The sequence below is a fragment of the Chlamydotis macqueenii genome, chromosome 5, assembly GCF_036417535.1.
Source record: "Chlamydotis macqueenii isolate bChlMac1 chromosome 5, bChlMac1.mat, whole genome shotgun sequence".
In the NCBI taxonomy this organism is placed as follows: domain Eukaryota; kingdom Metazoa; phylum Chordata; class Aves; order Otidiformes; family Otididae; genus Chlamydotis; species Chlamydotis macqueenii.
Window position 1 is genome coordinate 45,944,563 of NC_141560.1, and position 13,945 is coordinate 45,958,507.

General features: G+C 39.4%; 1 protein-coding gene across 1 annotated transcript in view; it reads right to left on the reverse strand.

The window, feature by feature from the left end:
* Positions 1–13,945, reverse strand: part of HSD17B12 (hydroxysteroid 17-beta dehydrogenase 12) — an 88,698-nt gene that overhangs the window by 36,871 nt on the left and 37,882 nt on the right. Inside the window, exon 3 of the mRNA XM_086749979.1 lies at positions 13,781–13,856. Within this exon, the coding sequence (XP_086606105.1) occupies positions 13,781–13,856 (76 nt within the window). The remainder of the gene's footprint in view (positions 1–13,780; positions 13,857–13,945) is intronic.

Consider the following 13,945-nt stretch of genomic DNA (forward strand, 5'->3'; position numbering starts at 1 on the left):
CTAATATTTAGCATACACATTCGAGTTCTTACAGGACACTGAATTAAAGGCAGCTTTAGAGGCACATCTAACATGTGCAAGTGGACTGGGTGGGCAAAGCCCAAGTCACACACTTTTACACATGTCATTTTTAATTGTTTTGTGGGATCTGCAGCTGTCTTCACTGCCACTCAGATGTCTCACAAAATGTAAGCTGTTTAAAAGACCCAAACACCATCCTCAGAAATTTGCTTAATTGGTACCCGCCCTTATATACTAAACACTCTTCCTTAGGATTGTTACCGATCCGTCTTCGAAGCCTTCTGAAATCACTACAGGGATACTGAGAGGATGAGATAAAAAAAACCTAATGCTATAAACAAAAAAAATCCCCAAAATAAAACGCCCCCACACCACTGTTCATATAAGACCCTTCTTCAAGCCTCTAGAAAATTAGCAAATAGCTGTTAAATTTAAGGTAGTTAAGCAGCACACCTATAAAAAGATGCAACACCTTTTGTGAATGGAGGGAGGGTAGTACAGTGTATAAAAACGTATGAAAATTAGAAGATTGCCTACTGGTGTGGCCAGAGGACACAGTCTTTGTGTGGCTGCTCACTGCAAACATGCAAGACTGGTCAGCAGGTGGCATCTGCCGGGGCAAGACAAACCTTCCCTCCCCATTTCACACAAGCGTTCAAGTATCCTATAACTTCTGCATACCCTGTGCTCTGATCCAGAGTCTGCGATAGGCAGGATGATCCACTACATCAGAGAAAAGACTAGTAGACACACCTGATAAAATGGTTCCACATAAAACGACAATGCAAATAGCATTAAGTCACTTCTGCATAAGCTCGTACTAGTAGTCAGAGCACAAGGTGCACAGGAGAACAGGTGTGCTCTGCTCTGGATGAACAATGGAAAATGGAATTACCTTGACCTTGAGAAGGATTAAGATGTTCTCAAACAGATGGGCTAGAATAGAGAGTAGCACACAACCTTGTTTTATCTGCCAAAAAGACTCTGAGATGTAGTGCAACAGAGAAAGAAGCAACCAGGCTATGTCCTAATCCAGGATATCTAGCAGTGACTGGGCTCTTGCTGTCCAAGAAGAGAAAATCTCCAACTCCTTAACAGAGCTTTCAGTTTGAATGAGGTACTTGGAAGCCACAGGGAGCAAAAGAAGTGTATCAAGCCAGTTTTTGCAGTCAGCAGCTAGAGGATCGGAAAGAGCTGATGATACCTGCCAGCACGTCCAGCATTCTTGATAATACATTCACAAGTGAATCTGACGTTTTGTCTTTGGAACTGGTACCTCCAATGGTTCTTAGTAGGGAACTGAATACTACACCACCATGTTATCAGTTGTGCAGCAGTCATTTATCATCTATCCATAAGGTCTCAAGGATGGGAAAGGAAGTTCAGCAGACCTCCTTCACATTTCTTAATACTGACACACCAGTGTTTTAATAATCTCATTTACTAAAAATTTCGGGTAAGATCAGTATTGACCCTACAAATAAGTTTTAACCTAAACTTGCACACATCCAGCTAATTTACAGGGCTTGTAAGACCTTAGCCAAGACTTCTGGTAATTTAGCAAGAGACAAACTATGCACACCAGTATCCTGATAATCTAATAAAAGCAGACATGATTTTCCGGAACCATACTATCATTTCAGAAACAAATTGTTGATAACAGACAAAGCCTCGACAAAACATCCTCACCACTGTGGAGAGGCTGAACAAACCAATAGTCACAACGGTGACAGAGCAGGATGGTACACGTGTGGTACTCAAAAAAAAGGCAAACTGAACTTTTGCAGAAGATACTGGGACAGATTCTTTCAAAGATCCAGATGGCAATCCAAGAACAGACTGTAGAGGCACAGGCATGTCTCAAACCAATACCCATAGAAAAACAGTTGTCAGGCAAACAAAGGCAGTATAAAAAAAATATACATCAGAAGGGGAACCTAATATAACTGAAAAAAAAAAGTGCCAATTTTTGCACAAGTGGTAAAGAAGAACTGACCTCCTGATACACGTTCCCATTCTACACATTCCTGCACAATACAGGATGAGATTGTTTGGAAACAAACAGGCTATTTAACCACATTCTTCACATGTACACCATCAGAAATGCAAACACTTTTATGGGTAACCCCTTGAAGGAAACACTACCTCTGGTATCCTCAGAAGAGGACTCCAAACAGTGTCTCAAACTTGGTTAAGGTGCCACTATTGAAAATAAGCATGAAGACATGTAAGCAGTCATTCAAGGTCTGTCCAGACATCCATCTATGCAAGTATTTTTCATTCTGTAGCAGATAAAGAAGGAAATGGTATAATGAATAAAAAAAGTACATAGTAATGTTTCCTCAATTTATTATCCAAAGCTCCAACAGTTTGTTGCTCAGAAACTTCCTGAGCCAGGTCTGCCTACCCTGACAGCCTTCAGCCAATTCTTCCTACAACTGTTGGCCCAGTCACTACAAATCCTTACACGTTTTCAGCACCCACACCACCTCACCACTGCCACATTTTTTTACTCTGGAACCTGCCAAGAGCAGAACTGACCCAATTTCAAACTGATGTGCCTGGATACATTCTGATTGCTCCACCTGATATCAGGTTTTTAAACTACTATCTCCTGTTCCTCAGTCATACCTCATAATGACATTTTTTTCCTTTCTCATTCCTGTCACTAAGTGTTGGTAGATACTGCACTGACATTGGGTTGCTAACACTGAAGAGCTACTTTTATACCTTCCCTAGAGAAAGGACAACTCGGTGGCAGAAAGCACACCAGCACTATCCTGAGCAACAGCCGAAAGACAACACTTACCTGATTTCTCATCTATAAGATCATTAGCTAAAACCTCACCAGGTGAAGCAAAAGCTTAATTAACTCCAAAGGCTAGAGAGATGCCCGACTTTATGCAGCATCTTGCTCCACAAAGAAAACACTAATCTAAATTATAAGGGCACATCTTTGCTACTAAAAAGATCCAGGTGCAAAATAGCACCACATTACCTAGAAGGATCACATTAGAATTAAAAAAAAAAAAAAAAAAAGTGGAAATTTATAAACTAGTGAGCTACATCCTAAATAAAGACTAATAAAAAATTGTAAAGTGGCAAGTGGCTAGGAGGTAATCATCTTCAAATTCTTTTTTTTTTTTTTTTTTTTTTTGGAAGCTTGCAAATAATTCAAAGCAGCAGCCCCCCTAAACTGAAATCTTGGTTTACAGGCTTAGAAAATGCTAAGGAAGTGCAGTTTTCCAACACAGATAAACTGGGCTTGAAAGAAGGTTCCCCCAGAAGAGTAACTTTGTGTACTTAGATGCAAAAGCAAACAGACGCTAGCCTGGTAGTCAGGAGAAGCAGCTCAGTTTACCTGATAGAAGCAGTGTCAGTGTTAAATGGGTCTGCGGTACAAAGTCTTGCTGGGAAACAGGAAAACTAAAAGATCACTATCCCTAATAAAACAACATTAGTACTTGCACCTCCTGTTTCAAAGCAGTTGGCTACAGCAGCTTGAATTTGCACTGAGTACGTTTGAAACAAACCCAGTCAACTTTGCAACAGAGAGGTTCAGGATACAAGGTCCACACTGTAAGCAAGTACTAGGAACAGTTATTTCGAGCTCAAGGAAAATACATTAAAAACCTTTTGCTAGAACTGAAGCATCTCATTGCTTTACATTCAAATATAAATATTACCATCACAGTTTTGCAGTAGCAAAACTCACCCAAATCCAGTATCCAAAAAGAGAGTTTGTAACCTTCCAATAAAAGGTGAGAAGCTGAGAGATGAAAGCAAAACATTAAAACCTCCTGGTTTTTAGTACTGTATCTATGCAGGGCAGAGATGAAAAAGAATTTAAGACTGTAGAGCTATCCACAGATAAACCCTTGAGCCTATCTGCAGATGGCTCTACAAAGTCTTTAGAGATTTTTTTTTTTTTTTAAGGGAGAGTCATCCATTTTGAGAATGTATCCAATTTGGGACTTTCAGAGTCCACAGAAGCCGCACATCAAGTGTCACGTATGGCTAGAATCTTTTCAAGAAAGGTCAAATACTTTCAGACTGGTGATAGCAGATTGTTATTACACACTGATAATATTCACCATATAGAAGCATGTCAAAGTCAGCTGCGTATAAGAAGAGCTAGCTTTTTTTGATCATTTTGTAGGGACTTAAGAATGCAAGGAATGAGCTTTGCCTCTCAGCAGAAGAGGGACCAGCTGTTCATTACAGTTCTAGGTTACTCAGTGAAGTTCAAGATATGGAGAAAGACAAAATGAGGCACAAACCTCTCCGCACAAAATCAGTCACAGTGAAATACTGGAGAAGCATATGGATACTTATGAGGAAAAAGAACAGAAACCCTGGAGAACCTGCAGTATCCTTCAGGAATCAGATCCCAGTAGCACAAGTACTAGAACGAGAAAAGGTGATCTAGAGCAAAACCTCTAGACTCTTTTTGTCACATGTGTTTTATTTATGTTCTTGTTACCAAGTCCATAGGCAAACTAAGTACCTAAAAGGCTAGTACTTCTGTGGGGATGAGAGCTCCCACTTGTGTAGCCGTATCAGTCCTACGAATGATGGATCACGCTTCTCATTTCTGCTGAAGGGGAAACAAGAGAGATCAGGGCCTGGAGAGCAGCACAGAAGACAAAGGAGGGTCAGTGCTGAACCTCCATCCAGAAGGATGCTGCACAGCAGAGACCTCATGCAAGAGAATACCAGCGTTCAGAAGGGGAGCAGATATGCAGCAACAGATACAGCAGGATTTTTATCACAATATGCAAGTTAGACATTTCTATAAAACTCTGAAGCAGTGTACTAGTAACCCAAGGAATAACAAAAACTGAAGTAAGTTGTAGCTAAAAGAAAGCTCTGTTTACATCTAGTTTGCAAAAGAAGTTTCCAGGTATGAATGCTATACTCTATCAGTTTCTGCATAGCATAATAAGATGTCTGCCTACAATTTAACAGAACTTGCTGTTTCAACACATTTTAGAAAGCACATGTGTATGCACTTTTGGTCAAGCACTAATGAATAGGTTCAGATTCCTTTCATTCAACTACACATGCAACACTGCCAGGGAATTCCTTACATACTACACTAGTTGCACATGTAATTTCATAGATACAGCTTCCTTAAACATAGAGAATATTTAAAAAAAAAAAAATCTAATCACATAGAAGTACAGAATGGATAAAAAAAAATCCCAGACCTTCAGATGTTAACAATTCTTTTAGACAGCTTAAGTTTCGATATACACACACTCACACAAGTAAATTCCTTGCTTCCCAGCTTTCAAAGATGACACAGTAGAAGATGGATCTCTAAGCCAAAGTCCACAAACCCTTCAGCCACAGGTTACTACAATACATAGGAAGCTGACATGCTTTATTAATATTTGCCTCTATTTGCTCCTCTCTGATTCCCATTACATCAAAATATATTACAGCTTCTAAGACACACTAAGTCAGAAAAACATTCCTAGAAACACCCAGGATCAATCAATAAGCCCATTCACCCAAATATTATGCTCAACACAGTAAGCTTTCCTAAATCAAGCTTGTCCTAATTATAAAGCTAACTAAAAACACAAAATCAAGCAGCCTGCAAAAACAGCTGCAGAGGCTGACAGCCGGGGGGGCTGCAGAGGCAAGTCATTGCAATGTTTCCAAACGTTGACGTTATTTCAGGCAGCAAGGCAAGCACAGCTTTGATGCTCACCACGCACACCCCCTCACTCCAGCACGCCGCGGTGGGGCTAGGCACAAGAGACTCCAACAGACACTGTATGTGCGACCACCCTCATGCAGGTCAGGAGTCCTGCCTTCCAAGAATAGCATCGTTTTGCCCTTGTGTGGTTTTCCTCACCACTACCTCAAAATATTCACTATGGCTGCAGCTGCACAAAGAGTTTGTTAGGATGCAATCCCAAGCTGTTTCAGACACAAGTGCAGCGCGAGGTGTGGGAAGGTTCGCATTGTGTGACAGGCAGCATCTCAAACTCCCATTCCTTCTCTCCTCTCCCCCTGACGCTATTTGCAACCCCCCCGAAGTGTTTTTTGATATTCATTGCTGTTACTGGTTTTTACACAGCATGAAGAAAGCTATTTTTAGTTTCCTAACTCATTTTACGAAGGGCATGTGGACTATTTCCAATACTTCCTGTAACATTTAGTTTTCCTTAATGTCACTATTATTGCCTGACTGTGACAATGTGAATGCATGATACGTATATATGTAAACACAAATTTTTCATCACTTTTTGCAAATAAAAGTCAAAATTCTCCAGTCCTATAATTATTAAAACATTCATGATTAAGAAAAAACATACCACCACACACTTTTTTTCCAGATTTAAGTACAACAGAGTGAATTCCAGAACGACCAGAATTACGTAGTAAGAAGAATTTAAGAGTCACTTACAGAGAGTGAGAGGTATCATAGCAAGGATTAAAAAAAAAAAAAAAAAAAAAAAAGTGCCCTTATATTCTTTACTGTGAGGGTGGTGAGGCACCGGAAGAGGTTTCTCAGAGAACTTGTGGATGCCCATTCCTGGAAGTGTTCCAGGCCAGGTTGGACAGGGCTCTGAGTGACCTGGTCTAGTGGACAGTGTCCCTGATCAGGGAATGGGTGTTGGAACTAGGTGATCTTTAAGGTCCCTTCCAACCTAAACCATTCTATGATTCTATTCTCAAGTCAATTTCAAGACATTTAAGTTAGTCACTCTACATTAATTAAAACAAATTAAAAAACTGAAACAAGCTTCAAGGCTAACTCAGCATTATTTTTTAAGTCTCTGATAGTTTCATCTGCATTCAGCATCCACAGACAAGTGTCCACTGTAGTCAAAAGATAGACACTTCAAAGTATCATTTTCAGGGTTCTCTGAAGTGTTACTTGTAAGGGAAAATACATTGTTAATTAGTCCACATACAATGCACAAAGTAGTACAGTATTCAGTTCAGCCCTGGAAGTGTTGCACATGCTTAAGGAGTTACACAGCAGCATACTTGTATCTATCAGCTGTACCCTTTTAAAAATTGTTTATTTTTCATATGGATGGATTTTATTCTAAATAATGTTGTGAAAAACAAAACACCTGAGTTTCCTTTCTTTATGAAGAGTTACTAACTAGCATTAATTCCTTTCCTCACAACATATTCCTTAAAAGAAACCATTAAAGCATGTATTACCATTTCCTCAACAGAGGAGTCTATCAGCAATTTTTACATCTTTGACAGATAAAAAGGGCCTGATGTAATGGAACTCAACCTGCTAAAAAGTGACAAAAGACTAAAGTAGCCATTCGTAGAATGAAGTTGTAGGAGGAGGACAGCACTGTTTGCATCATCTCGTCCTTTCCCTGAGCCAGAGAGAGACCATTCCCTATAGAACCTCTTAAAAGGCCTAATTTTAAGTCTCTTCCCAATAGAGCTTCCACCAATTGCCTTAAACCAGATTTGTAAAACAGACATTCACTCTGTGAAAATAACCAATACTCCTTTTTCATGTAATATTCAGTTTATTTTACACTGAAAGTGATAACCAATATATCACAGCTTTTGTGTTCATGAAAGATATTTAATGGCCCAGAGACTAGCACAAGGGCTCTTGGCTTTGGCATCTACAAAAGCTTATGTTATAAATACAGAGTTGTTAGTAGAGACAGGCACTAAGTTTCTGCGTATTAAAGAAAATGCAACCTGTTCCCCCAGCTAACTACTGCCAGGCAGAGGCAGTGATGCTGAATGTTTGCAGCGATGACTAATTCCTGGTTCTTCAGTCCATGTTTCCAAAGTACCTAGCAAATCATCTGTGCCATTGATCCAATTACCTAGCGTGTAAAATATTAAGACTCAAGAAACCATTAGGCCTCAGTGTTAGTCCTGAACCTACAGACACAATATCTGAGGTGTGGAAGAGGCTACTTCGGCTGTAGTTTATATTCAGAAAAGGAAATCCAAAGCATCTAATTCATATTTAAATAACCTTTACATATTTCTTCTCCTGGACTTTATGGGTTTACAAACTATCAACACAACAAATACTGCATAGAAGCCCTCTGGTAGGGAAGTTCACAGCAAGCACGCTTCCAATCTTTCTTTCTGGAAGAGGCTAACTTGGTCATGCCAGGTGTGAACAAGCACTGTCTGCCAAAACCTGCCAGATCACTTACCGCTATGCGTAACCCAGGACACTGCTAAGCTTTCTTAAACTGGTTTTCATCCATAAAAGCAACTATGACAACATGGTCGGTCACTCTGTATGCTGACAGCTGATATGTAAACAAAGTCCTTTTGCAAGGCTATCACTAGTCACCTGCAGAATGTTCTACTCATGGCTCATCCTACTTTGTTGCTGCCTCAAAATACTCCTCAAGGGTTAAGTAGTCCTAGGACTGCATCCTGTAGCTTGCAGGACATCTGACAAGTGTTTCTCTCTAAGCATTCTGCTCAGTTTCTTCAAATTAATTCAGGCAAAGTTTCACTGAGAAAATGCAAGATAAGATGATAAAAAGTGGGGGGGAGGAGGAAAAATCCCACCAAAAAAAACATAGAAGCAGGATGCTGCTTAAAGAAAAAAAAAAAAAAAAACACAGGACACATTTAAAAAGAAGCTCCCTTCCCAACTGCTCTATGTCTTTTATATACTCTGATGATTGTATTTGGGGTTCATCTACTTCATTTATTGATAAACTAATACAAAAAATTTGGCCTGAATCCTCCATGAGCTCTCAACAGTGTCTGACAACTGCTGCTTTAGTAAGCAGCTGACACCATTCAAGGCAAAACCACAGGAATTTTCTTCACTTCATCCAAGGGAAACTCTTTAGAGATGAAAACCAAGAGCTCATTTCGAATCAAAGATCCTCATGCTACAACTTTATGTGAAAGGTGACTTCAGTGCATCAAAACAAGTCCAAAATATTTGAAGCCATTTTGTCAAGTCCAAGAAATATAGGGGGATTTCAAGTATGTCAAGCTGAACCTGGCTCAGATGATGGAAGGGTGCAAATACATTAATTTACCTTGAAATAGATCACAAAAGGTCAAAATAACTGCCGGATTTAGTTAGTCTTCAAGCTAAGCTCAAGAAACTGAAGCTTGTCATTTCTGTGCAAGAAAAGTAAGAAGAGATCTCCTTCCTCATCGAGTTTGTCTGCATTTCAACCTCCTCTATTAAATGCAAGTATTCTTGCCTGCCAACTCCAAGATGCAAGGAGGATTTACCAGGGCATGGGGAGGGGGGAAATGTAAATGACAGCACAGAGATTAAGGAGCAAAATGTTCCCAGGTAGGTGCAGCTGAGTATCTGCAGGGGACAGATTTGCCATGGTGGGGCAACGGCCATTTGTAGCAGTAGGTCACAGTAACAGCTGAGGCAAAAGCACAGCAGTCAGCATCAGGTCTGCTTCAGAACACTCCACAGTATCTTGTTACCAAGAAAGCAGAAGAAAGCTGTAAAACCCACCTGCCTAGGAAACAGAGAAGGAACATTCCTGGGTTCAGCACAACATCCCATTCCTTTCTCGTACTCACAAATCATGCCAGAGTAGTGAGAACACAACAGATCAAGTCTAAACATGACAGCTATCATTTTACGATATACCTGAAATCTCAGTGTTAGAGAGTACCTCAAGATGAAACTACTATGACCAAGCAACTTCAGGAACACTGCATACTGAGCTCAGGAAACTTATTGGAAGGAAATAGTCAGCTACAGATTTTATTTGCAAAAAAAACCCCTGTATTTTCTTAAAACCAGACATGTTTCAGAATCAAATTAAAGTTTTGGACACTAGTTCTTAAATGGCACTAAAGGCTTAAAAGACAATTATTCTAGTTGTGAGAACACACTGAAAAAAAATTCGTTTTCTTCAGCTCAAACAGTTTCTTAGGAGCTAATATTACTATCTGGGTGCATGTAATACTACCAACCACAAACTTCAAAGCATCACATGGGAATTTGCTTCAAAAAGTTTTGAATTACATAGTAACTGAGGACAGACCCAAAATCTCCTGTGTTGGAGACTTACCTACAAGTAAGCAGATACTTACTCTTCCAAATAGGAACACTACTTAGCTACAACTGTTTCTCCTTGACGCCAACAGCTCATGCACAACTCCACCACCTGTCCTGTGAAACCAAGAGCTAATAACATCTACCAATACCAAATTATTCTTTTGATGATTTCCCTACAGGTAAGCTCTCTTTAAAGTGCTTTGCCTGCTTGACTGGTTTTCACTACATTCTTCATATTTCAGCCCCTAAGTAATGAGTTTCTACAGCAAAGTTCTTCTCAAGTCTGCTCAGAACTGGCAGCAGTGTAATATGGCAGCAGCTTCAGTGTAATAACTGAAGCTTTTCCGGTTTTTCCATTTTCGCTTGCAAATCCACAGCTCTTGAACCAACTGCTGGCAGCTCAGATGTCTTGGACTATACTCATTACTAAACACAGCAAATCAGGAAACAGCCTCCTTACATGGTGTTCAGATAATCGTCTCCATTCACAGATATGTTTTCTTTCTGATCCTTCCTGAACCTTTGAAAGTGTTAAAAATGCAATACAACAAACACTTTTAAAAGGTGCTGGAATAGTGATGTAGCATGAACTAAACTAGACCAAGAATTCTGTATAGTGATTCCAGTAGTCTGTGTATGAAAACTTGATTAAAAGATCAAACATGTTTCCATAAAACTGATGTAATTCCATGCAAAGGTGGTCCATGACCACTGAAGAGGAAATTCAAGATTTTTTTCTTCTTCAGACTGTGGCCTGAGCTCTATTTCTTATGGAACACATAGCAGAATTTCTCTTTCATGGCAAAACTTACAACACCTAAGTATTCTGCCAAAAAAAAAAAAAAAATTCTGCTTTACAACATGCTTGAAGACACATTGAAAGGTCTTCTAAAGTCTTTAATTACTTGTAATTGTAAACTACTTTTCGTTGCTCAAACTGAGCCGCAAGTTCAGAACACCCCACCTTCCTGTAACATCAGTACAGCCAGTTTAATGTGCGTACACACACAAAAATATCACATCCAGGTCAGCTGGCATTTAACATTCAGAAAGACATATCAGTACTTCCCTTTTGACGGTGGTTATGCAACTTGCATTTTGGACATAGATATCATTCCTAATATAAGTATATCCTAAGAGCACAAGAAAGTATTCTTCTGCAATAGACTGACTGTACTTGATCCTCAAAAGCCCTCTCATTATTTGCGGCAGAAGGCATCTATCCATTCACTAGAAGGAGCAGGATGCTGATCAGTGAAAATGAGGAACATGCACAGCTCACACAATTCAAAGAATTTGAATTAGTTAAACAGCCATTCTTCCTTAAAGTGATTAAGGGTCATTACTCCAGAGGAGAAAGCTCACATCAAGTTGAAGAACAATTGCAGGACCACCATAAAGAAGCTTAAAGCTGCTGTAGGAGCCTGCAAGGGAACGTTCAGGCAGTTATAGCTTTAGCTCTGAAAAAAGTCGCCCACCTTGTACATGACAACATCTGAACAGACTGCAGAGACCACACGAGCCTGAATACAAGAAAATTCTGTCCAGCTAAAATCTGTAAGTGCGACTCGGGCTTGCTTGCTTATGTACACTCTCCTAGTCCTTCAGCATACGCCACAATGAACAAGGTACACATTTCAGTCCCTCAGTGTTGTCAAAAGAAATGTTTTGAAAATCCAACATGAGTCATCTCATTTCAGAATGGTTTAAGAAAGAAAGCAGAAAAATGTTTGGGTGAGGCCTAACAGTAATTATGTATTACAGGCTGCTCCACATAGGTACATGTACCTATGTTTTTAATCTGAAGAACTCCCTCAGTAGCTATCATGTAAGCGCTTAAAGCTCAAAGCAGTACATTTATCTGTCTTGTCAGCATCTTGCTTAATTCCCAAGGAGGAAGAGATTTCCAGACTGTTACAGAAAGGGTTATGACCACTTTCAGGAAGCCTGTCGCTTCATGCTTAACTGTTTGATTCTGGAACAAGGGATTTATAGATATTTCTATCAGTTACACTTTTACTTAGCAAGACAACTTCATACTGCGTTTTAAGAAACGTGACTGCATACGCCCACATATGCAGCAAACTACCATCCAGCTACTGCAGTGAACTACCAAAAAGACCACCTTGTTGCAGCTTCTTTATGTATTTGCAGTAAGCTTCAGTACTCAGGCAGGCTACCCGAGCACTGACACCTACAATGTCGCAATTACACTGTGACTGTATTGACTAGAGTATCGCGGGTACATCCAGACACTGCAGTGCCATCCTTAAATGCAGGATACTACCAGACAATGCCAATTACTTCCAAACCAGCAGAGGATAGGACTCGATGCCATCTTTGCTCTCAGAAGGAATGCTCTCTACCACCCTAACATACACATAGAATTTGTATCAACAGAATTGTATGCCCTATGTCTTTCAGTAAACTGTAACAGTTTCCACTAAGCAAGCTGAAATCCTTGAGTCTTTTAGCTATCCTTACATTCACTAAGCAGCTCCGTACAACTTGGTATAGGACAGTTTGTTGAGGCTTGACTTAAAGATTATGCTTTACAGTAAAGCAGTGCCACTAGCAAACTATTAGAAGTTTAAACGAACTCAAGTCAAAACAATACATTTGTGACCTCTGAAAGAGAGCAGCTCTTACAATTATCTGCATTATGTACACAAATCATTTTAGGGAAGTCTGAGCGAGACAAGAGAGGGTAACACAGAAGCATACTCTTAACAGTTTCTTTAGCCAATGTCATTCTGCTGAGAAACCTGCTTTATAGTACACAACTCCCACTCCTGCTTATCAAAAACCTCTACACACAAGGCTGCATTTCTCACTTTATCTTGACATACTCTGTATAAACTAATAACCTTGCATGAAATCTGCCTTAATAAAAGAGAGAGAGATTACAAGAGGAATTATTGTGTGTTATGGTTATACTTGGCTCTGATTGGAAAATGATTTGTCAGCATGAGACTTGACGAAGCCTTCTCCTAACTGACCCCGTACAAATATCTGTTTTAGATTTGTGATTGGAATACTGAAGTTGCTCCCTTATTTTTGCATACAGCCATTTACTACACACTTACTGAAGAAGCAATACAGGTTCTTAACATACTAACTCATTCCCTGTATTCCTATGACTATGTACACTTGTCACCCCAAAAGAGCTTACAGTTCTCTGATCTGATCTTTGCAGTTTATTCAAACAGGAAAGAAAGAAAAAAAAAAAAAAAAAAGCAGAGGAGGGGGAAGCTACCCATAATAAATTTGTATACTTAGTAATACAGTGAATAACTTAAGGAATGGTTTTCAACCACTGAGTTACAAAGAAACCACCCTTACAGCTGAAGTCCATGAAATCAAACTTGCTGCAAACTGATGGAGTATTCAGATGAAGTAATGGCTACATGTTTTTCACCTTATTATGATTTTAGACAGCCACTATGGAGATATGTGGTATTTCTGTTGGATCTGGTAAGCTGTTATTATGGAAGACTAAGAGTTTTAGAAGTACTTATTCTGGAATTAAGCCCTATTGTTCTCAGAAGTTAAATATGAACACCTGTAAAAGTAATCTGTAAGGCCTTCACCGCTTATATCTGTAACATTTGTACTGTGAACAAGAGCAAACTTTTTTAAAAATTAGAGCTGTATATATTAGCATGTATGAAATTCATGTGCAATTGCATTTACTTCTAAGCATGCCTTTGAAGTTTATGGAAGAAGTTTTCAACTCACTTATTTCACTAGCAACCTGGTCCAGCTTTTCTTTTGACCTACTGATCAGAGCCACCTTCATTCCACGTCTTGCTAACTGCAACAAAACAAAAACAGGAGAGGTAAGCACAGTCATAAATCACTTCCAATTTAGTATCCTAATTAAAGGAACCACACAATTTTTCA